The 21,537-nt window shown below is 44.4% G+C and overlaps 1 protein-coding gene and 1 long non-coding RNA gene across 6 annotated transcripts in view; one reads left to right on the top strand and one right to left on the bottom strand.

Moving 5' to 3' along the window:
• Nucleotides 1–20,380, top strand: part of MAP2K5 (mitogen-activated protein kinase kinase 5) — a 136,046-nt gene extending 115,666 nt beyond the window's left edge. For 3 of the 5 annotated variants that reach the window (XM_068203505.1, XM_068203506.1, XM_068203504.1), the window contains 2 exons: nucleotides 1,633–1,678; nucleotides 20,031–20,380. In XM_068203505.1, the coding sequence (XP_068059606.1) occupies nucleotides 1,633–1,678; nucleotides 20,031–20,132 (148 nt within the window). In that variant the 3' untranslated portion in view covers nucleotides 20,133–20,380. The remainder of the gene's footprint in view (nucleotides 1–1,632; nucleotides 1,679–20,030) is intronic. The other 2 variants (XM_068203513.1, XM_068203510.1) reach the window with 1 other exon arrangement.
• Nucleotides 1–21,537, bottom strand: part of LOC137481673 (uncharacterized) — a 358,787-nt gene that overhangs the window by 297,376 nt on the left and 39,874 nt on the right. The gene's annotated exons all lie outside the window — the stretch shown is intronic.

Below are 21,537 nucleotides of genomic sequence, written 5' to 3'. Positions count from 1 at the left end.
TGGAGGATTCTGCGGCGCAGCCCGGGCTGTGGAGCTCCTTTTATCCTCCCCAAAATATCCATGGTCTCAAAAAACCAGAAAGAGGCAGAGGGAGGGATAACCTGTGTCCAAATCCCCACAGATGTCAACCTGCAGCAGGAGTGATGGTGGCTAATAGCCTGGCTCTCCCTGGGGACAGGGCTACTTTGGGCTGTCAGATTAGAGCTGCTGCCTCACACAGCTCGTGGGACTGGAATATCTGAGGGGCTCGGAGTTATTTGTAGGGGAAGGTAAATTGTGTCCTTAATATCTCCAATTTACAGCCCAGCTCATCTGGTATTTTATACCCAGAGCTTTATTAGCTGCGCTTTGCAGTGGGGAGAATTACTGCTTTAAGAAAAAATTAAAAGCAAATAAGGACAACTATATCTTATTTAAGCAATCAATTTGGAATAACCCTGAGAGATGTCAAGTGAGCAGCATCCCAGACTTTGTGCCAGGCTCTCCATAAAGCTTGGCTGCTTGGATAGAATCCAATTAGTCCACAGGCAGCTCCTGGTGGTCACCTCTGGGCCACGTTATTGTGCTCCCTCACGCAGCTAAGCACGGCCTCCAGAGCTAATTGCACCTGTTGCAGGGAAAAGCAGGACGGTTTGCATGAGAAACATGATCCTATAAGCAGGTTAATGCTGTGTAATGAACTATCACCCTGCAGGGGAATGGAAATAAATGGGGGAAAGTGAAGGTAGGAACCCCAGGGTATTGCGTGTGCGGCGCTGGAGTTGGATTTCCCACCTGTTGGGATGATTCTTTGTGTGGAGCTGTGTCATAATCCCCAGAAAAAAAATGGGAATCAGCTCTCTGTACCTGCTGGTTTTCAGGGGTTTCTGTGTTTACATACCTTTCATGGTGTGTAAATACAGAAATCCACAGAAATGGGTTTAAAAATACATAATCAAATACAAATCAAATGTGCAAATAAATAATCCCCACCTTTCGTGGTGTGTAAATACCGAAATCCACAGAAATGGGTTTAAAAATACATAATCAAATACAAATCAAATGTGCAAATAAATAATCCCCACCTTTCATGGTGATTAAATACAGAAATCCACACAAACAAACAGTGTGGAGCCCTACATCCCATAAGGGAAGGCTGGGAGGGAGGAAAATCCCATTAATATTTGGGGACTTTTAGGAACCCTGTGTCCCATACACTGAAATTCTCCACTCTGTGATAAAAGGGATAAAATACAATTGAAAGAATGGGAATCAGCTCTCTGTACCTGCTGGGTTCTGGGGATCTGTATTTACACACTTCTCATGGTTACAAATAGTGTGGAGCCCTACATCCCATAAGGAAAGGCTGGGAGGGAGGAAAAACCCAAAAAGAATATTTTGGTTGCTGTTAGGAACCCTGTCTCCCATCAGCACCTGATAAACTTAAGAAATACACAGAAATTCTTCACTCTGTGATAAAAGAGATAAAATACAATTCAATATTTCAGCATTTCAAATAAAACAATTCAATATTTCAATGCTGCAAATAGAACAATTCAATATTTCAAAGTTGCAAATAAAACAATTCCGTATTTCAACATTACAAATCATCAAGCAGTTGTTTTGATACAAACATTTTGTTTTATGACACAGCATGAAGAAGCAGCCAAAGGAAAGGCCAGCACCTGAAGACTTAATGGTGAGTGAAACCTCAGTTTGGATTTTTTCAGTAAACATTTTTTGGTCATTTACATAGAAATTTATCTATTTTTTCCCTGCGTTTTTCAGTGTGCTCAGTGTATTTCTCTCTAAACCCTTCCTGCTCGTGCAGCAATTCCCTATTTGCACCCAAACCAGAGGTGGAATTGTGGTTCTGGTTTTGCTGCTACCTTCACTTGTGATTTGGGGAGTTAATTCAGGACTTTCACAGCCACTATCGAGTTCCAAACAAAACCATTTTGATGCTTGATACACATTTTCTTCCAGTTTGGATGTCCAGGGATTACAGCTTAATGTAGGTCACTCCTTGTCAGCATTTGCCAGCCTGAACCTTCCCAAAAGTGAAGATAGAAAACAAGAGAGTGGGCTTAAAATATGTATTTCAATGAAATGCAAGAGCCACTGTTTTCATTTTACATGGCCATGTAAATGAAAATGTAAATGTAAAATGAAATCAGATTGGCTGCAGGAGAATGAGAATATTTGGTGAGGTGTGTCCATGGAAGGGCTCTCAGCTTGGAATCTGAGCTCAGAGCCCACTTCTTGTGGTGTAAATTGTCATTTTCCAATTATTAATTTTTGCTATTTACAGCAAATTATGTAGACTCAGATCCCCTGTGACTCATGTCAGACACCTTTAATTTTTAAATGTTTCCTTACTTTCCTTTTTATTTTGCTTGCTGTAACTCAAAAGCTTCTCTAAAATCACCATGATTCATTTGAAATGAAATGTACATTTCAATATTCATATTTATTTGAAATGAATGTACACCTGTGCATGAAATATACAGAGATAATCGGAATACAGGAATAATTGTAAGGGATTTTAGCAGGATCAAGACACTGGTGCATCCTCTCATTTCTTGCTTCCAAGAAAGAGAATATTCTCATTGTTTCTGTGAGAATAAACAAGTTTTTCTCCTGCAGCAATTCTCTAGTTAAAGGCTAATCTCTGAAGATGCCCAGGGGCAGGTGTCTCACAATCCAGACCAGTCTCTTTTCTGGTTAGGAAAGTATTTAACTGTGAATCTGATTTGAGGGATATTAACTCCACCAAATCTGCACTTGGAGTTGGGTTAAATACCTGCAATGAAACCTTAAAGTTTATCAGACCCCCTCCACTTCGGGTTTTCTCACACCAAAGGCTGATTTTTGTCTTTTTTATGAACTTTTGATGGCCGGGAAATTCTTGCAGTTAGTCACATCTGAGAAAACTTGGAGCAGGTTCTGGAGCTGCAGACACATTTACCTCGTGCGCTGTTCTGCCATGGCTGGGTGCCTCGGCTGTTAAAACAATGGAATGGGGGTTCATAAAACCTCTCTGTGCCTGGAAATGCACATTCTGGTGATGCAAGAGGCCTGCCACTTATAAATAAAACATCTGCAGATGCCCCAGCCCCCCAGAAGTGTGCGATGTGTGGGGATGTTGGTGAGCAATAACACCACTCCAGGGTGTAGAGCCATAAAAATGAGGCCAAAGGGTGAGTGCCTGCAGTAGCAGGGAAGTGCACAGATTTATCTTTACAACTACATGCCCTGGAGTGTGCTGGGCCCCTTTAAAGGAGGTGTTTTGTGAAATTATTTGGAAATTCTGGCGCCTCTAGGGGAAAAAAAAAATCAAAAAGAAGTGTTCCTACTTTTTAAACAATTTAATGCATTTTTTTTTCCACCTCCTTTTTAGTCAGTTAGAAATGAGCTTGCAACAACAAGTAGTAAAACAGGAGCTGCTTACTCCTTTGTATTATAGAGGATATATGTAATATTATATATTTTTTATTCTTATATATAAATGTGTATTTATAATTAATTCTATAGAAGATATATGTATTATAGAGGATATATGTAATATTATATATATTATATATTTATAATTTTATTATTGTATATAAATGTGTATTTGTAATCAATAATTATATAATATATAATTATTTTATATTATATATTTATAATTAATTATTATTTACATTATATATAATGATTATTTATATAATATATATTTCTTTTTATAGTATATATATTATATATTTATAGAGTCAAACCCTTTATATATTTGCTTCCCCCAGTCTTCTCAAGGAGCACTTTATTTATGAAATTAATATGAATATATACATTAGCATTATGTGCTGATCTGTACACAGATACACACAGCATATCTGTGCCTAAATATGTGTGCAGAAATTAATTTATAAATTATTAATTATATTTGTTGTTATTTATATTATTATTTATTATTATATTATTATTTAATTATATATCATTATTTATTAACTTATTAATGAATTAATTTATAATTGGTGGAAAACGGGGCCAGCAAAAAACCCCAAAACTTGAAATATTGGAATTGATGAGGTTGGAAAAGCCCTCCAGGGCCGTGGCGTCCATTTGATGCCCACCTTGAGCAGAGCTCTGCGTGCCACATTCCCTGAGCACGAATGCCCTGCGAATTCTGCAATTTCTCACCGCTGCACCCTTCTAAATTCCGCGTTCCTGAAACTGCCCCGTGGCTCTGGTGGGTGTGAGGAAGGCACAGCGCCATGCTCTGGATCCCCGGCTCTTCAAGGTCACCTTCTCACTGACTGGAAGCAGAGCAGGATTTCACCTTGTTCATGGCATTTGGTTTTGTTTTAATCAACAGCTCTGTGCCAGCAGTGATGGGAGGTGTCACGCACTCCCATCCTCACCTGCCGACAAACCAGAGCCTCTTCTCCTCCCCTGCAGACACTGCTGTACTGGCAGTCACTATTCTGGGACCACTTTAGGATAATTAAGGACTGAAAGCAAAATGAAGGGAGCAGAAGATGAATCTTTTCCTCCTCTGCTGATAATCAGTGGATTTTAGGTGCATTTGAGGAGCTGGAGTGCCAGGCTGGCGCCTCCACCAGAGTTTTGGGATGGATTTCCCCTGCCTGTCATGCAAAAAGCTCTTTATTATAAACCCCAAAATGACCATTTTGTCAGGAAATAGGGCACAGCCGAGGCTGGATGAAATTCCTGTTTCAAGTGAGGTTTTTCATGATCACAGATGTCCCTGTGCAGCTGGATCAGGCTCCTGTATTTATTTATTTTATTATTTATTTGCTCACTGCCCTTTCTTCCCTGCAGCCATCCCCAAAACAAGATATCCCATTGGTTTTTATGAATGTATGTAATCAAATCAACTGACTTGTTCCACAGCAGTGAAATAAGGAATTTCACCAAGTAATGAGGAACAAATTGTCCATTCAGGGAAAGGAACAACCTCAGAATTCACCAGTGGTCATCCTAAACTTACTCTAAAATGCTGCTCTTTTATCTCCAGTTTGTTTTCTCTTAAGATAAAGGCAGAGACCAAATTAAATTGAATATACTGCTGTATTATCACAGGCACAGCACATTCCTCTCTGTCTCTGCCCTCCCTTTCTAACATGAAAATCTCAAAAATTCTTCTGTATAAAGAGATTTTTCCCCTTTTCTCTTGCATTTTTTGCCAGAAACATGGAGTTTTTCTGGCTCTTGGGGCAGTGCTTTTTTGGGAGTTGTGCTGTGGCAGCCCAGGGAAGGTTTAAACTCCTGTTTGAACCCAGGGAAGGTTTAAACTCCTGTTCCTGTTTTCAATTCCCTTGTTGTACTTGTTGGAGATGTAAGAACAGGCAGCCAGAATGCAATTTTGAGAGTCTCTAATATCTTGACACGTGTCTTAAGACATTTAAATACACAAATTAACTGTTTATCTGGGAAAAAAATACCAATACAGCCAATAAAATCAGGGTGCCTGGTCCAGAGCCATTCCTGGAATGGAGAGGGGCACTGCTGGATGCATAGGAATGGGAAATTTCAAAATTGTATTAGGCATTGAAATAAATAAAATACCAAAGGAGAACAGGTTTTCCAGCATGTCAGCGGCTTTGATACAGATGATGTACAATTTATCACGCAATGTTTCATTTTATACATTGAATATTTTTTAATTTTAATAATTTAAATTGATAAAATTTTAAATTCTTTTTAATTTATTAAAAATTGATTTTAAAATTGATAAAAATTAAAATAAAGTATCAACATAAGAAACATCATTAATTTATATTTTTAACTCCTGTTTAAAGCCAGGGAAGGTTTAACTCCGGTTTAAAGCCAGGGGAGGTTTAAGTCCAGTTTAAAGCCAGGGAAGGTTTAAGTCTTGTTTAAAGCCAGGGAAGGTTTAACTCCTGTTTAAACCCAGGGGAGGTTTAACTTCTGTTTAAAGCCAGGGAAGGTTCAACTCCTGTTTAAAGCCAGGGAAGGTTTAACTCCTGTTTAAACACAGAGAAGGTTTAACTCCTGTTTAAACCCAGGGGAGGTTTAACTTCTGTTTAAAGCCAGGGAAGGTTTAACTCCTGTTTAAAGCCAGGAAAGGTTTAACTCCTGTTTAAACCCAAGGAAGGTTTAACTCCTGTTTAAACCCAGGGGAGGTTTAACTCTTGTTTAAACCCAGGGATGGTTTAACTCCTGTTTAAACACAGAGAAGGTTTAACTGTTGTTTAAACCCAGGGGAGGTTTAACTCTTGTTTAAATCCAGGGATGGTTTAACTCCTGTTTAAAGCCAGGGAAGGTTTAACTCCGGTTTAAAGCCAGGGAAGGTTTAACTCCCGTTTAAAGCCAGGGAAGGTTTAACTCTTGTTTAAACCCAGGGATGGTTTAACTCCGGTTTAAAGCCAGGGAAGGTTTAACTCCCATTTAAAGCCAGGGATGGTTTAACTCCTGTTTAAACCCAGGGGAGGTTTAACTCCCATTTAAGGCTAGGGAAGGTTTAACTCTTGTTTAAACCCAGGGGAGGTTGAAGTCCTGTTTAAAGCCAGGGGAGGTTTAAGTCCTGTTTAAACCCAGGGGAGGTTTAAGTCCTGTTTAAAGCCAGGGAAGGTTTAACTCCCGTTTAAAGCCAGGGAAGGTTTAACTCCCATTTAAAGCCAGGGAAGGTTTAACTCCTGTTCATGCCCAGAGTCCAGGGAAGCAGCCAGGCTGGGGCTGTGCCTGTGTTTACGGTATTTTCCCAAAGCTTTCCATTCTAAGCTCTATTTAATGGAATCTATGCATAGTAAGTAATCAGGTCAGAGAGAAGCAGCATCCCCTGTTTGAGATCAATCGCTGGCTAATACTTTATCTAGGCCACTTTATTATCTCATGCTGATTCCATTCCCATTCTCCTCCTCCTTTGTAGCGTGCACTTCAGCTGTGGTAAAACTACGCCTGGCATACATATTAAAAACATATACCCATTCTATCTGTATGTAAATGGGGGAGGCACAGCTGGATATTGCAGGAGTTTGATTTACTAATAGTTATTATCTGTTCTAGCTGTTCAGAGGCAGGGAGAGTTGCAGAAAACAAGCTAGCGCAGAAATTGCCTTTATGATATCACTGCCCTGCTTTGGTAATTGTTTAAAATCTCTTCTTTAGCTGTAAGCTCGGCCTCGGCTTCTGCAGATTGTTGGTGCTTTTTTTGGAATTGCTGGAGTCTCTTGGTGAGGGTTTTTTTTGTGGTTAGTGCAGCATTGGACTCCTCCATGCTGGCTATTGGAACGAAAGGCGTTTACATAAAAAAATTGTATTTGAAGCACCAAAAGTCAGGAGTGGAGCTCTGTTGTCGTTTCCTGTGGAGGCATCAAAGCACAGCCTTTAGGATTTCTCAAGGAACAATTGGGCAGGGAGAGGACGCAGTCACCTTCTGCACTCCATTACTTTTCCACAGATCTAATGATTTTTCCTCAAGTTGTCAAATTTTCAGCACAGCCAGGAGCTTTTCTCCTTTTTAAAATTTAAATTACTGATGCTTCTTATGTTGATATTTTATCAATCTAAATTGTATCAATTTAAACATTGCGTGATAAATTGTACATCATCTGTATCAAAGCCGCTGACATGCTGGAAAACCTGTTCTCCTTTGGTATTTTATTTATTTCAATGCCTAATACAATTTTGAAATTTCCCATTCCTATGCATCCAGCAGTGCCCCTCTCCATTCCAGGAATGGCTCTGGACCAGGCACCCTGATTTTATTGGCTGTATTGGTATTTTTTTTTCCCAGATAAACAGTTAATTTGTGTATTTAAATGTCTTAAGACACGTGTCAAGATATTAGAGACTCTCAAAATTGCATTCTGGCTGCCTGTTCTTACATCTCCAACAAGTACAACAAGGGAATTAAAAATGTGAGGTTTTGAGTAGCTGGATTTTAAGTAGCTATATTTTATGTAGCTTTATTTCAGAGGGTCTGCACAGTAGCTAAACATATTTGCAGTTCGTTGTGTTAAACCCCTGGTTTCAGCTCTCAGGAAATACTTCTATGGTTTAAACAAACAAATGGAGGATCAGCATAATCCCGCCTGGATTTTCATCTAAACCCCCAGAATAAAGCCAATAAAACACTGGTGCTTAGGTTTGTCAATAAAGGGCTTTCCCCCCATGGTATGACTGAGGAGCCAGGGCTGGGGTTTGGATGATGGTGATTTTTGGGATGGACCAGAGGGCTCTCAGCACTTTCCTTTGCACAAACACACCCCAGCGATCCTGTGAGATCAGCTGTAGAGATCCATGCTTGTTGTGTGCACCTATCCAGATGTTTGGGCATCGTTGCTGAGTCACAGGGAGCCAAGAATTTTCCCTCTTTGGCTACTTTTTTTTAATCCTGGGCCAGTGCAGGATCTCCCATCAGGCATGATAAAATTGTCTGTGCTTGGAGCAGTGATGAATGGTTTTGCTTGCAGGTGTTCAGCCTCTCCTCTGTCACAACAATCCCAGTTATTCACTCCATGGCAAGGGGAGGTTCTGACAGACACCAAACACAAGCAGATGTGAAGGAAAGGGCTCTCTCCTGGTTTCTGAAGGAAAAAAAGTACAGAGCCAGGTATTTCAGCTGTTTTAAATATAGAGTTGTTTAGGCTGGGAAAGGTTTTTTAGCATCATCCAGTTCAGTCTTGAAATATATGTGATCAGTAATAAACTGGGTCTTCAGTCTCTCAGTTCGGACATGCAGAGGACGATGAGTTCTGGATCAAATCCTGGATACACTGAAGGCAAATCAAAATTTATACTGAGGCAAGGATTTCACAGCAGGGCTCAGGACGCTCCTGTCACTGGGTGTTCAATGTCTTCCTTGCTCAAGGTAGCTTAAGAGGAAAAAAATCTGTGTTTCTTCAGGTGGCAGCATTGCTCACTGAGCTGAAATTGGGAAAGGTGGATCAGGGATATTTCCCCCTGTCTTTTGAAAAAAAAAAGGGGGGGAAAGCCATCTCTGTCCTTGGGGTGTGAGTTCTTCTGTGCCACTTGAGAAATCAGCTCTTGAAATGGAGACATCCATTCTATCAGTGTCACTAAATCCAGCAATCACCCAAGAGCAGGATGGTGACAGGGTTAAGGGGTGGTGCCTTCATTCCCTGCCTGCTGCACCCATTGCCATGGGATCACCCAGTTCCTCCAGCAAATGGGAATATCTGGGAAAAATATCTGGGAATAAATGGGAATATTCCCTCCTACCATGCCCTAGAGCTGCACAAAACAGCAGCACTTCCCTGTGAAATGTGAAAAGGAATAACTCGAGTTGGCTCAAAGAGGTGTTGAAAATCTGAGGAAATTGGATAAAAACAAATTGGCAACAGCTTAGAGGGATACAGTTCATATTTTTTGGTTACTTGAGTCTCCTGGGCTTTGCAGTTTAATTTGAGCAAATGTTTCATTTGGCACTGCTGGTTGTTCAGTAGTTCTCCAGGCACAGGGACAAATATTTACATCTCACTCATTTTGGTAGCAGAATTGCAAATCTTACAATTACTGGATATTGAGAAGTTGTGCATTTGCTTTGTTGATACTTTATGTCAGCTGTCTTCCTTACGTATTTATTTTGAAAAATTGAGGGGGAAAAAAAATCTGTTAGCAGTTCCAGACTAAGACCCATATCTTTAAATCCCAGAATACTGTCCTTTCTATTCATTCCAAATCCATCAAGGAATTTGCTCTAGCAGGCAACTGTTGAAATCCACGTACGATTTTTATTTGTGTAATGAAATTGGCATTTTAAATGTATGCAGACACTCTGCATAGATTAAAATGGCTGGAACTTGTGCAGTACCAGCTACATGCGGGTCTCTAGTCCAATTAGCACCTCAGGACACTCCTGCAGTATTAAATAAGAGTAATAATTGCCTATGAATAAGCAGAGTATAAAGCAGGAGATAGAGATATGGCTTCTTAGTGACCTGTGTGCATTATGCCTCAAATCCCTTAATCAGATTTGTGCCGCTTGATTCTTCCATCCGCAGAAATTCAGCTGGAGGATCAGGGCCTAAAGTAGTAAAAAATCAATTAATACGACTTTCTAATTTGTGCAGTTGACAAAAAAAAAAAAAAAAAAAAAAAAAAAAAAGGAAAAAAAAGGAAAAAAAACCCGCATATAAATAGGGGACATTTTTCTCCTGAAGAGGGCCCGTGCTGAAAGATTTTTTAATTGGATTTTCATTGTGATTGACAGCGCTTGATGATGACAGTAACTTTATGTGGCTGGACTGTTAGAGCCCCCTTGTTCAGGGTGGTTTCTTGCCTTTTTTTCCCCATCAAAGGCCTTTTTTTCTCGGAGGCATTCCCGGCGGAGGGGCAGAGTTTGTGAAAGAGCCTTTTAGCACCTTTGTTTTGTTGCCGCCATCCCTGGTGACGATTGGGCCCAGCTGGTTGCGGGCCGCAAAACGCTCCTCTCACAAAGAGAAACCTCCCTCGCCTCCATCGTTTTAAGAGCTCCAGAAACCTGTTGAGGATTAGAAGTAGCTTTAGATGTGAAATGAGTGTTAAGTATTAGTAATCGGGAGATTAGGGCCCCGGGGACAACGGGAGATAAACAACCGCAATTAAGGCAAATCTGCCAGAGTAAACAAAATTGAGCAGAAACAGATGCCCTCGCCATTTTGGGGGATTGATTGGAGGGCACCGAGGAATCGATTTTTGTCTTGTTTACACTTCCAAACCCCGGTGATAAACTGGGAGGCTAAATATTTCATAGCGCCTGATTTTAGTTAATTTTTCTCGGCTCCTCACAGTGACCAGGCCCGGCCTCGCTCAGCCTTCACAGGGAGCAGCTAATTGCCTATGAAGGGCCCCTGTGTTTAAATGGGCTTGACAGGAATTTAAATTTTGTTTCAATCAACCTCTGTGCTCACAGCCTGCTCCAGTTTCTAATTTTTAAATTAAACATGATTTCTTTTTTATTTATTTTCCTTTTTTTAAGCCGCGGCCTCCCCTCCGGAGCCGGCTGCTGCCGCTCCCACCCGGGGCAGAGCTCGGAGCACGCGGCTTTATTCGGGCTGAAACCCCAAAATGCAGCCCTGGAAAAGTTCATTGTCCCATCAGTGTGCATCTGCCTGCTCGGATTTGAGGGGAAGGTTGGGGCAACACACAGCTCGGGGATGAGCCTGTGCCTGCTGGGCTGGGGGAGCCGGGTTTCCACCAGGGAAAGGCTCCTCTGGATTAAAATACAGCTCTGAGCGTGGAAATGGTGCTGCTGGCCTCGGTCGCTGTTCAGTGACCTTGGCAGAGATTCAAGGGAATTTATATTTTTTTCCCCCAAGCCAACTAGTGGTGGTATATTTTGCTCTCTGTGTTTTCAGCGGGGCTCTGTGTGTTTATTCCAGCATTGTTTCATACCTGAGCTTTCTCTGCTCCTCAGACGAGGGGATTTGGCAGCGCCTTCACCTCCATCATTTAATACTTTATTGAGTCCCTTCGCAGAGCCTGCCGACCACGGGGATGGCATTTTGCACTCCGTGCAGGCACTGTGTAGCCATGGAATGCAGGATGATCGTAGTGGTACTTTTAAAAACAACTTGTTCATTTGCAGAAACTTCATCACAAAAATGCTAACGAAGTACGAGCTGTTCCATTCTCCCTTTTTGCTTCCAGCCACATCATTTTCAGGGTGTTTTTGCTTTTGTTAATTGTTGTTATTTGTGCGTGTATGCAACACAGCATTTTCTTCTCCAAGGTTTGGGTGAAAAACATTTAGGAGATTGTTTCAGTTTACTTTAGCTTAGTAAATTGCTTAGCAATTTTTTTTTTCCCCAGTAGAAAAACTTGGGGAAAACAGTTGTTTTCTTCACCCTTCCCCCAGAGTCTAGGAGAAGACTTAGTCCTTGTTTGAAGGAAATTCTCTATCAGCTCTGAATTCCTGACAAGCTCTGTTTGGTGTCACCGAGACCATTCCTGTGCTGGAGCTGAGGGCACTTCTGCAGGTGCAGCTCCATCAGAGTTCAGGTCAGGTGTGCCTTTCTGGTGTGAATCTCTGCTCTTTCTGAGCCCCCACTCTCTCATTCTCATCACAGCCAGGTCTTGAAGCTCACAAATTGAATCGATTTCAAATGAAGCCCCACCAGAAGATGTGCTCCAGGCACACACCTAATGAGCTCCAGCTACTAATGGGCGCTGAGGCCACAAACCAGACCAGAGCTGGGCAAAAGTCAAACCTCTTCCATCCCCAAAATGTTGCACCGAGCGTTTCACTCAGCAGAGCTGCTTCTGTTGTCGACAGCTTGCTAATGTTGACAGACTCCATCAGCCTTGGGCCACTCTCCCCATTCCTCCTCTGCAGCTCTTCTTAACCTCAGCAGCGCTTGCAGAAGTAAACTCCCAATTAGATTTCGGTAGCTTTAGTTTGTTTTAAGAGTTTTTAAGAGAAAACACACACAAAAACTGAAATACCTTTGCTGGGAGCTGGCTCGTTTGTAGCCGAGCAGCGCGAGGAGTGCCAAGGACAGTTACTGCTTTAACAACAAATATCAAAAGCAAAGCTGCCGTGGAAAGAATGATCTGCAGATGGGCAAATAGATTCCTCTGTGCCACAGCCAAACCCTAAACCCTGTAGTAAATTTCAGACCAGTCTTTGCTACAGGAAGGGAACAAACAGCAGACCCAGGGTCCTGCAGGAGGAGGGGTTGAGGAGTTTGAGGTCAGGTCCAGCTGTGGAGTGGAGCTGCTCCGATTCCTGCTGTTCTGACCTGAAAAATTCCCTCCTGACCCTTTGTCTGGTGATGAGTTGCCAGCTTGGACACATCAGTGAAGTGCATGAGGGGTCTGTGAGATCTGGTTTGGGGTCACCAGCTGTCCAAAGCTTAGGAAAATAATACTTTAATCATAATTGCTGTTTAAAAATGGAAATCTGGGTGAGGTGTGTAGACAGTTGCTGTTCAGGCTAAGGTGTTGAGGTCAAAGTTAAGGTGTTCTTCCTCTTGGTCCGTCCATCAGGCCTGGGGACTGTTGTTATTTGAAGACAAATTCTGTAAATTGCAAGAGAGTTTTGGTGCCTCAACAAAGCTAAACCAGCTGAAAATCGCTTGCAATTAACTTTATCATATAAAAAGGAAAAATGCATTGGTGAAAGCCAATCTACAAATAGATAAATAACAGGGGACAAAAGTACTTCTCAAAAAAAAAAAAAAAAAAAGATAAGGAAGAAATAAAACCCCAGGACTTCGGTGCTTAGTTGTGTTACCCATTTGTCTTTGGCTTGCATCATCTTTTCACTGTCTTGCATATCATCAGAGGGATAAAATCATTAGTGTGCTAGTCTAGGTAGCCATAGTTCTAAGGCTGACCTAGGCTAATCTGCCTTTGCAATTTCAAGAACTATGTTTGACTCCTCTGAAAGTAACCTTAAATTGTAGTCTTGTAAGAATTCCAGAGCTGTATCCTTCACTCCTTCTCCTAATGAGGTTATGACCAAATGCTCATTATAATTGCTTTAGACTCCTTTTAATTTTCAAGCTTATTAATCATAAGAAGAGTTATTTAAAATTGCATAAATTAATCTTAGATTAAAAGCCCATCAAAGCCTCGAAACAATTAAGAATAAGTAGGATTTCCCTGGGGCAGCAAGTTTTATTTTAATAGTGTAGTCAGGTGGATATCAGAACATTGAAGTATGGTAGTGATTAATGTATGCAAAATTTAAATGAGAGTTTTTAAATGGCAAATCTAAATCACATATTGACCTAACTGTAGGCTTTAACTGCATTGTCTGTCATATATTTAAACTGTTTAGTAATCAACATTTTAATTACCGTGTATGTTAGGGAGGCCATGCAACAAACAAAACTCCCCACTTCCCGAGTGGAGCTGCTCAGCAGGCTGGGCTCTGCTCTCAGCTGAGGAGCGAGCAAGGAGCAGAAACTTGCAGGAAAATAACCAGACTTGGTTTTCCCTGTGGATGTGTTCTTGTTCCTGCCTCATCTCCAGCCAGAAAACGCCACTGTCCATGCTGGGAGCGCTCAAGGTTGGATTGGAGCAACCTGGGGAGGTGGAAGGTGTCCCTGCCCAGGGCAGGAAGAGGCCTGGGTGGGTTTTAAGGTCCTTCCAGCCCATGATGGGGGGATTCTGTGATTCCATGATTTCATCCCCTGCTCTGGGGCTTTGTCTCCAGCACCCAGCTGAGCACAGCTCTGGATGCTGGAGCCTCTCTGGTGCAGTGAGCGCAGTCCTTGCCCTCAATAGTCTGAGGACAGAACAGTGAGAGAGAACTGGGCCAGCAAACCTCGCTCCCAGATCAGGCACAGCCTTGCAAGTCCCAAGGAGGAGCTGCAGTTTTAGGGTTAAGCTCAATCTGTGATCTGCAATCCACTTTGGAAGGGACAAGGAGGCTGCAGCTGACCTTGCTGCAGCTTTGGGACACTGGGGACACTCTTGGCAGAAACACAAACTGAGCCTCCCTGTCCCTGCTGTTCCAAGCACTTCAGGTGCTCACACTTTTCTTAAAAGGATTAAAAAAAAAAAAAAAACCCACAATATTTCAAAAGGAAAACAAGAGATGGAGCAGCTGGATCACACTTAGAGTGTCCTGCAGGGTCCTTTCACCCGTGGCTACGTTCTGTGCCTCCGTGGATTCTGGTGTGCTCAGCCTTCAGAGTCTTTAGCCCACTCAAGCCTCGGAAGCTGCGTGGAGCATCCCCTGAGGATGCCCTGCCACCTTCTGTGCCTGTGAATTAACCATGTTTTGGGAGTCTGCAGTGAGAGAATTGGCCTGAGGATTCCTCGCTGCTATTCCTGGCTGTGGGAGCCGCAGGTGGATACTGTGGATAGCTGGCACAGATAATTAGAACAGCTTTTAGTGTGGCTTGTCCTTGGAGGCAGCAGTTTGAGATGGAAAATCCTCCAGCACTGGAGGCAGGGCTGGAGTGATGAAATCCTAACACGTGCTGAGGGCACTGGAGGGGGACCCGGGGTCAGTTCGGGGTGGTTTGGGTTACTCAGCACTTTATGTTTCCAGGAATTCTGGGAAGCTGTTTGGATTGCTGAGCACTTGGTGTTTCCAGGAGTCCTGGGAACTGTTTGGGTTGCTCAGCACTTGGTGTTTCCAGGAGTTCTGGGAAGCTGGTGCAGCTCCAGAGCTGAGCTTTGTGTTTGTCCTGTTGGAGGTGGGACTTGTCCCCCATTAAACATGAGGATGGGCAGGGATTTCCCCTCAAATCTGTGCCCTGAGTTCATACAAGAGCTGTGCACAGCACAGGCACCTCAGGAGCAATGGGAGAACCAACTGGGATGTGCTGTTGGACAGCCAAGTTGGAATTTTTTGGAGTTGGAGGGATGAGCTGCCAGCCAGGCTTTCCTGATTTAACATTTGCTCCGTGGCTTTCCTTTGAACAGAGCACCTGGAGTGGAGGAAGGCATGGAGCATCCCACCTGCTCTGGGAGCAGCAGGGATTTGGTGGTTCGCTCATGTTTCACATGGAGTTAGTCCTGGCAGGGGTGGAATTCTGCTGAGGGGCTGGAATTCTGCTCAGGTGAAACGGGTGCAGGGGCAAAACAGATCCCAGGTGTCCAACAGAGAGCTGGGTCAGAGGATGCTCTTCCCATTCCCAGCTCCTACTGCCAAGGGAGGAATTAGGGAATGGCAGGGAAAGGGAGCAGGCTTCCAGCTTACACTCTGTTCTTACCAGGGGCTGTGTTTTGTGCAGGAAGAGCTGCATCTGATGCATTCAGAGCATGCCAACACCACCCAATAAACTGCTGCATCTTCCTCATCCCCCCTTTGAAAACCTGCAAGTTAAGCAGCGAGTGAGCTCCCCTCAGAGCAGCCTGCAGCCAGCAGTAATATTTATTTTCTCTATTTGTTTTAAGCCTGGGAAGACTGTGGTTTCCTGCACACTGTCCTGATGGAGCCCTGCCCAGCGAGCGTGCAATGCCCCCAGCCCTAATGTGCCATTAATGATAGGTTAATGTACAGTATAATGTTTTTTGGACTATGGGTTCATTACACTTCTGAGTGCAAGGTCCTTCTGCAGAGCGCCCAAGGTCCCATTGCATTATATCATGCAATAAAAATACCCTTTTCATATCACACACTAATAAACTGTATTTGAAATGCTGTCTGAGGGCACGGCCATTGTCTTGATAGGCTGTGGCTGCAACAGTTGGGATCTTTTTTATTGTGTTTTTTTTGTTGTGTTGAGTTCAGAATTTTTTTAATGGGAGGCGTGATTTGCCTGCGCTGCTTGGTGATAAATGGAGTTCAGGCTGGGAGGGTTCCTGGAAAAAGAAATGTTAAAAGGGTGGCACCACTGCAATCAGTGCAGTGCCACTCATTTCCCAACCTTCCTTGCATCAGCATGAGGAATTTTATTATCATTTTTAATTGGCTGCCCTCCCCAGTCAGCCTCTCACTGTGCCAGGAGAAAAAGGAGGTGCTGGAGTGGGTTAGATCTCGTATTCTCCCACCATTTGGGATTCAGGTTCCTCCCATGTTCTGTGCCCCAGGGAACACCCCCCTGGGGAGGAAAATCTCTCATTTTTTGTGATTTCCAAGGAAATCTGTGGCTGACTGGCATTTCACACCGGGAATGTCCTTTGTCACCATTCCAGGCTGGTAGCTGCCTGTTCCATGGGCCTTTAGAGCAGTCTCACATAAACACTGACTCCCTTTGAGCCTGGACAGTGCTCTGAAATCCCAGGCATTGCATGAGGGGATTATTTATGGTCTGCCTGTCCTTTGGTATTGATCTGAACCTCCCTGGTGCTCTCCAAACACAAACATTTTATGGCCAGAGGATCCTGTTTGTGGGAGAGGCTCTCCTGGAGCTCTGCTCTTCCCTGGATTTGTGTGTGAGAGGCAGTGGAAGTTGTTCCCTGTGCTTTAGACTGAAGAGCTGAAGGGATCTGGGGCTGTGGGTGATGATTTTGTATCCCAGAGGGAATTTCACCCACCTGGAGCAGAGCTGCACTCTCCAGGTGGGCACTTGGAGCTGGAAAAGGCCAGTGGCCCTGCAGCCCTGCCCAGGATGCCATGCAAGGTCTGTGGCAATAAGTTCAGGGTGGGTTATTATCAGAAACAAAGACATTTTTTTTTTTAGGCTGGAGGAGAAGGCCATGAAAGCAAATTGCTGAATTTTAGGGGTAGATAAAATGTTGGAACTTTTACCCTTGAATAATGGCAATTTAATTGACTGGGCTAAATGATTGATGGCTGGTGAGCCCTGAGTTGGAATTACCAGGGCTCTGTGTTCAGGGGGGCACTGCCCTTTTAATTTCCTGTCAGGTATTTAAATCCTTCACCTCCCCCTCTGCCAGGAGCTCCCCTGTGAAAGAGTTAAACCTGTCTGGTGGGACACTGCAACTCGAGAAATGTACCCTTTATCAAGAGAACCAGAAGAGACAAGTTCATTTAAAAAGCCTGGTTTGTCATTGTTTATCTCATTTTCAGGGTTGACACACAAAATTAGGCTGCCTGACACTCACTTGGGGCCAGCCCTGGCCCTGTCCTGCCTGACCTTTGCAGCTCCAGGCTCTCCAGCAGCCACTTCTCATCCCCTGCAGGATTCCCAGTGCATCCCACTGAGCCAGGGCACGGCACACCAGTGCCAGCCAGTAAGAAAAACCAGTTTGGTGCTGATTTTCAACGTCTTTTCCTCTGGCTGTGCTGTTTCCAGGTCTTTTTAAGGCTGAATATTTAAAAAGCTCTTTCCCTCTGGCTATGCTGTTTCCAGGTCTTTTTAAGGCTGAACAGTTTAAAAATGGGAAGGAGCACACCAGTACTAGACCAGTAAGAAAAAACAATTTGGTGCTGGATTTTCAACCTCTCTCCTACTGGCTGTGCTGAGTTCAAGGTATTTTGAAGGCTGAGCATTTGAAAATTGGGAAGGACATGGTTGTTGCACACCAGTACTAGACCAGTAAGAAAAACCAGTTTGGTGCTGATTTTCAGCGTCTTTTCCTCTGGCTGTGCTGTTTCCAGGTCTTTTTAAGGCTGAATATTTTAAAACTGGGGAGGAGGTGTTGTTGTTTTGTTGTGAACGTGCATAGGAGTCTGAGGAAATCTGAAATACACAGGGATGGGATCATGTGTCCCCAAAAATAAAACTGTGCCTGCCACAGCAGGCAGGGGAACCTCACCAGAACTGGAACTGATCCCTGCAACAGAAAATGCATCTCAAGCTTCCAGACGTTTGCCTTTCCTCAGTGTTCCCTTGCAGCAAATCCCTGCAGGAATATTTAAGCCCAGCAGGTTGCTGGCTTTGGGTGAGAACATACTGCTCACTCCTGGAGTCAGGGCTGGGACTTGTGTTTGTGGCTGAGGCAGCCACCAGCATTTATTGACGGTGTCCCAGCTGTTGGGGCTGTCATTGTCTCCTCTCTGAGGTGACAGCTCTGTCCTGCTGCATTTCTCCTTTGGTGCTTTGGGGTTTTATTTGGGTTTTTCCCTTGTTCTTCCTTCCCTCCCTGTCTCAGCTCCCTGCCCCATCTCTCCCCCATCCTTTGGGGGAATCTCCAGTTTCAGGCGCTGCTTGCTGAGGTCTGTGTGCTTTGGGTAATGGTTGCAATGCTCAGGGTGCCTGAAAAAGGGGGAGTGTGGGATTGGGTGCTGAATAATGACAAAATTATAGAGGGCAGGGGTGAGTTTATGAGGAGATTCATAAGGAAGAGAAAACCACTGCAGCTGCAGTGCTGGAGACCTTGGAGGAAAACTCCAATATTTCCCTGAGACATTTTTGGGTGCTGAGCCAACTTCAAGTCCCTCGTTTGGAGTTTGTGCTGATTTTCACTCCAAATCTTGCTGCAAAAGGCCAAGGCCAGGTTTGATGGACTCCTGCATTACCCCCAGCTCTGTGGGGCTCTTGGATAAATGTTCTTATTGCAGTTGCAGGTGCTGCTGAGTGAGGTCAGGTATTACAAGCAGCAAAGTGGGTTTGGAAGTAGATTTTGGCACATCCTTGTACACTGCACATCTTTGGGCCACTTGTGTCCTTGGTTTTTGGTGCCTGACCTGAAAATGCTGCAGGTTGTCCACCAGGATTTGCAAAGATGCGTCCTGCTGAGTTTTGGTGGAAACCTCTGTTCTCCCATTCCCAATTTCAAAACAAACAACTCAGAAAAATCAGCCACCAGATTCTGAAAAAGCAGCTTCTAGTGAAAACATCCCTTCAGCCTGAGAAAAATCCTTGCTGGAGCAGGACAGCAAAAATAGGGGAAATCTGAGGAGTAATTTCAAGTTAAACTTATTCCTAGGGAGAAAAGTGTGGAAACCCCCAGGTTTTGGTGGAATATCCTCAGGAAACAAAGCAAACAGGCTGACCAGTGTGCAAAGCTGAGGTTTCAGAGCTGAAATTTCATTTGGAGCAGCCTAAATGCAGAGATATCCTGGGGGTGAGGGGGCTTTGGCTGTGGGGGTCTCTCCATGCTAGAGGGGAAGGGACTGGCTGGAATATTTGGGTTTGATTGCCCCAGGGCATCTGCTCTGCCCTGTCTGTGCCTCCTGATTGTTCTCTGCTGCTTCTCTCTGGTGTCCTTGGCTGTTTTGTTGAAGAGGTGGAACAGCTGCTTCTAGGCTACGTTGGAGATAAAAGCATTTATCTTATTCCTGCACTTTCCCACCCGAAAACACCCCAGTGCTGGGCAAAACACCTCATCCTGCCACTCCCTTCCTTGTCCAGAGTCCCTCTCCAGTACTCCTGGATCCCCTTTAGGCTCTGGAAGGTCAGTGCACATGAAGGGTGCACGGGGGACTGTTAAAGGGAGGAACTGTAGCACATCACACACATTTACAAGCAGATTAACGGGGTTTTTTTGGGATATCATTTTACCCAAACACCATTCAGCAACTGCTCAGCTGTCCTGGAAAGGGGCTGGCTCAACACACAACGAGCAAATGGAATAACAGAAACAAAAAGAGCATTTCCAGAGAGTCTGGGCTGCCTCTCCCTGCTCGAACAGCCACCACGGACCCACGGGGGAATGCACTGCCTTGAGTCAGGGCTTTCTGCACTGCTGTGGCTGCAGCCACGGGGTGCTCCAGTGGGGTTTTGCTCCAGAAGGGCGGTGTTTCTCCTGGCTAACCCTGCCTGTCCCCTCTGCAGGGCCACCCCTTCGTGGTGCAGTACAACGACGGCAACGCCGAGGTGGTGTCCATGTGGGTGTGCAGGATGCTGGAGGAGCGGCGAGCCCAGGGACCCCAGTGAGCTCTGCAGCACCCCAAGAGCTCTTCCCACACCAGGATCTCCACCTTTGGACTCTCCGTTTATCCAGATCGTATTTTACTCCAACTGTTTCCTAGAAGCATCAGCAGAATCAGAGTATTTGCTGGCTGCCTTTTCCTCACCGCCACACTAAGGAATTTTCTTAATTTTTTCTTTTGTTGCTGAGCAATTTCCAGGTTTATCTTCAGTTATACTGTACACAGCCTTAAAGCAAGTATTTTATATCTCTATTTTTGGGTTACTGAATGTTCTATTTCCTGACTCCAGAATATTTTTTAACTGTTGCTCCTGTCCAAGTGTCCAGAGGAATTCCTGAGGAGCTGGTGGCTGTCTCTGAGTGCAGGCAGCCACTAACTACTGGGTTTAAGTGTAAAACAAAAGCAAACAGACAAAAAAAGAGAAATACCTGGGTTTGCCCACCCTGTGAGGAGATAAAGAGTGCCAGGTGGATCAGCATCACACCAGTAAATGACTGGGAATGCCCCTCTCTGCTCCCAGTGCCAGCTGCTGGGGGTCAGGGTGCAGGCTGAATCCTGAGGGTCAAACGTGAGCAGCATCCATGGTCAGGCTCTGCAGGCTGATCCCTGAACCAGAGAGGGTTTGCTGAGGTGGAAAAGGGGAGGTGGAAGAGGACAGGGCTCTGCTCTGGAGCCAGGCTGGGAGAGCTGGGAATGTTCTCCTGGGGAGGAGAAGGGTCCTGGGAGAGCTCAGAGCCCCTTGCAGGGCCTGAAGGGGCTCCAGGAGAGCTGGAGAGGGACTGGGGACAAGGATGGAGGGACAGGACACAGGGAATGGCTCCCACTGCCAGAGGGCAGGGATGGGTGGGACACTGGGAATAATCCTTCCCTGGGAGGGTGGGGAGGCCCTGGCACAGCTGTGGGTTCAGCCAGGTCAAGCACAGGCTCCAGGTTTGGTGTTCCAGGAAAAAGGAATGGCTGCAGTTCCTGGCTCCTGCAATTCCTGGGGATGTTTCCACAACAGACCAGCATAGGTTGAATCAGTCCTTGTGTAAAAATGCTTATTAAAGGAAAAAAAAAAAATAAACCAGGGATGCGAGAGGCAGGTTTGGGGTGAGTGAGTTGGGTGGGAGGAGGTTGGGGTTTGTTTGCTTGTCTTTGCATTAGAAATAAACTTTTGCTAAAAAATAAAAGAAGACTCAGGTAGTTTATTTTCTACCAGCAGCTTCCAACCCCCCTCCCAATTCAGTGAAATATTCCTCCCGAACCACTGCAAATCCTAAATGTTATTCTGGAAGCAGCCTGGAAAAGACTTGCTTTCCTCCCTTGGAGGGATCGTTTGTCTTCTTTTGAAGTGTGGAGGTTGCAGGCATGAACTTACAGACTAAAGTTTGTCTTAATTGCTCTGATGTCACAACCTCGCTGGCAGA

Source organism: Anomalospiza imberbis, chromosome 13, assembly GCF_031753505.1.
Source record: "Anomalospiza imberbis isolate Cuckoo-Finch-1a 21T00152 chromosome 13, ASM3175350v1, whole genome shotgun sequence".
Lineage (NCBI taxonomy): Eukaryota > Metazoa > Chordata > Aves > Passeriformes > Viduidae > Anomalospiza > Anomalospiza imberbis.
Note: the sequence above shows the minus strand (reverse complement) of the source record. Positions and strands in the feature narration are given on the sequence as shown.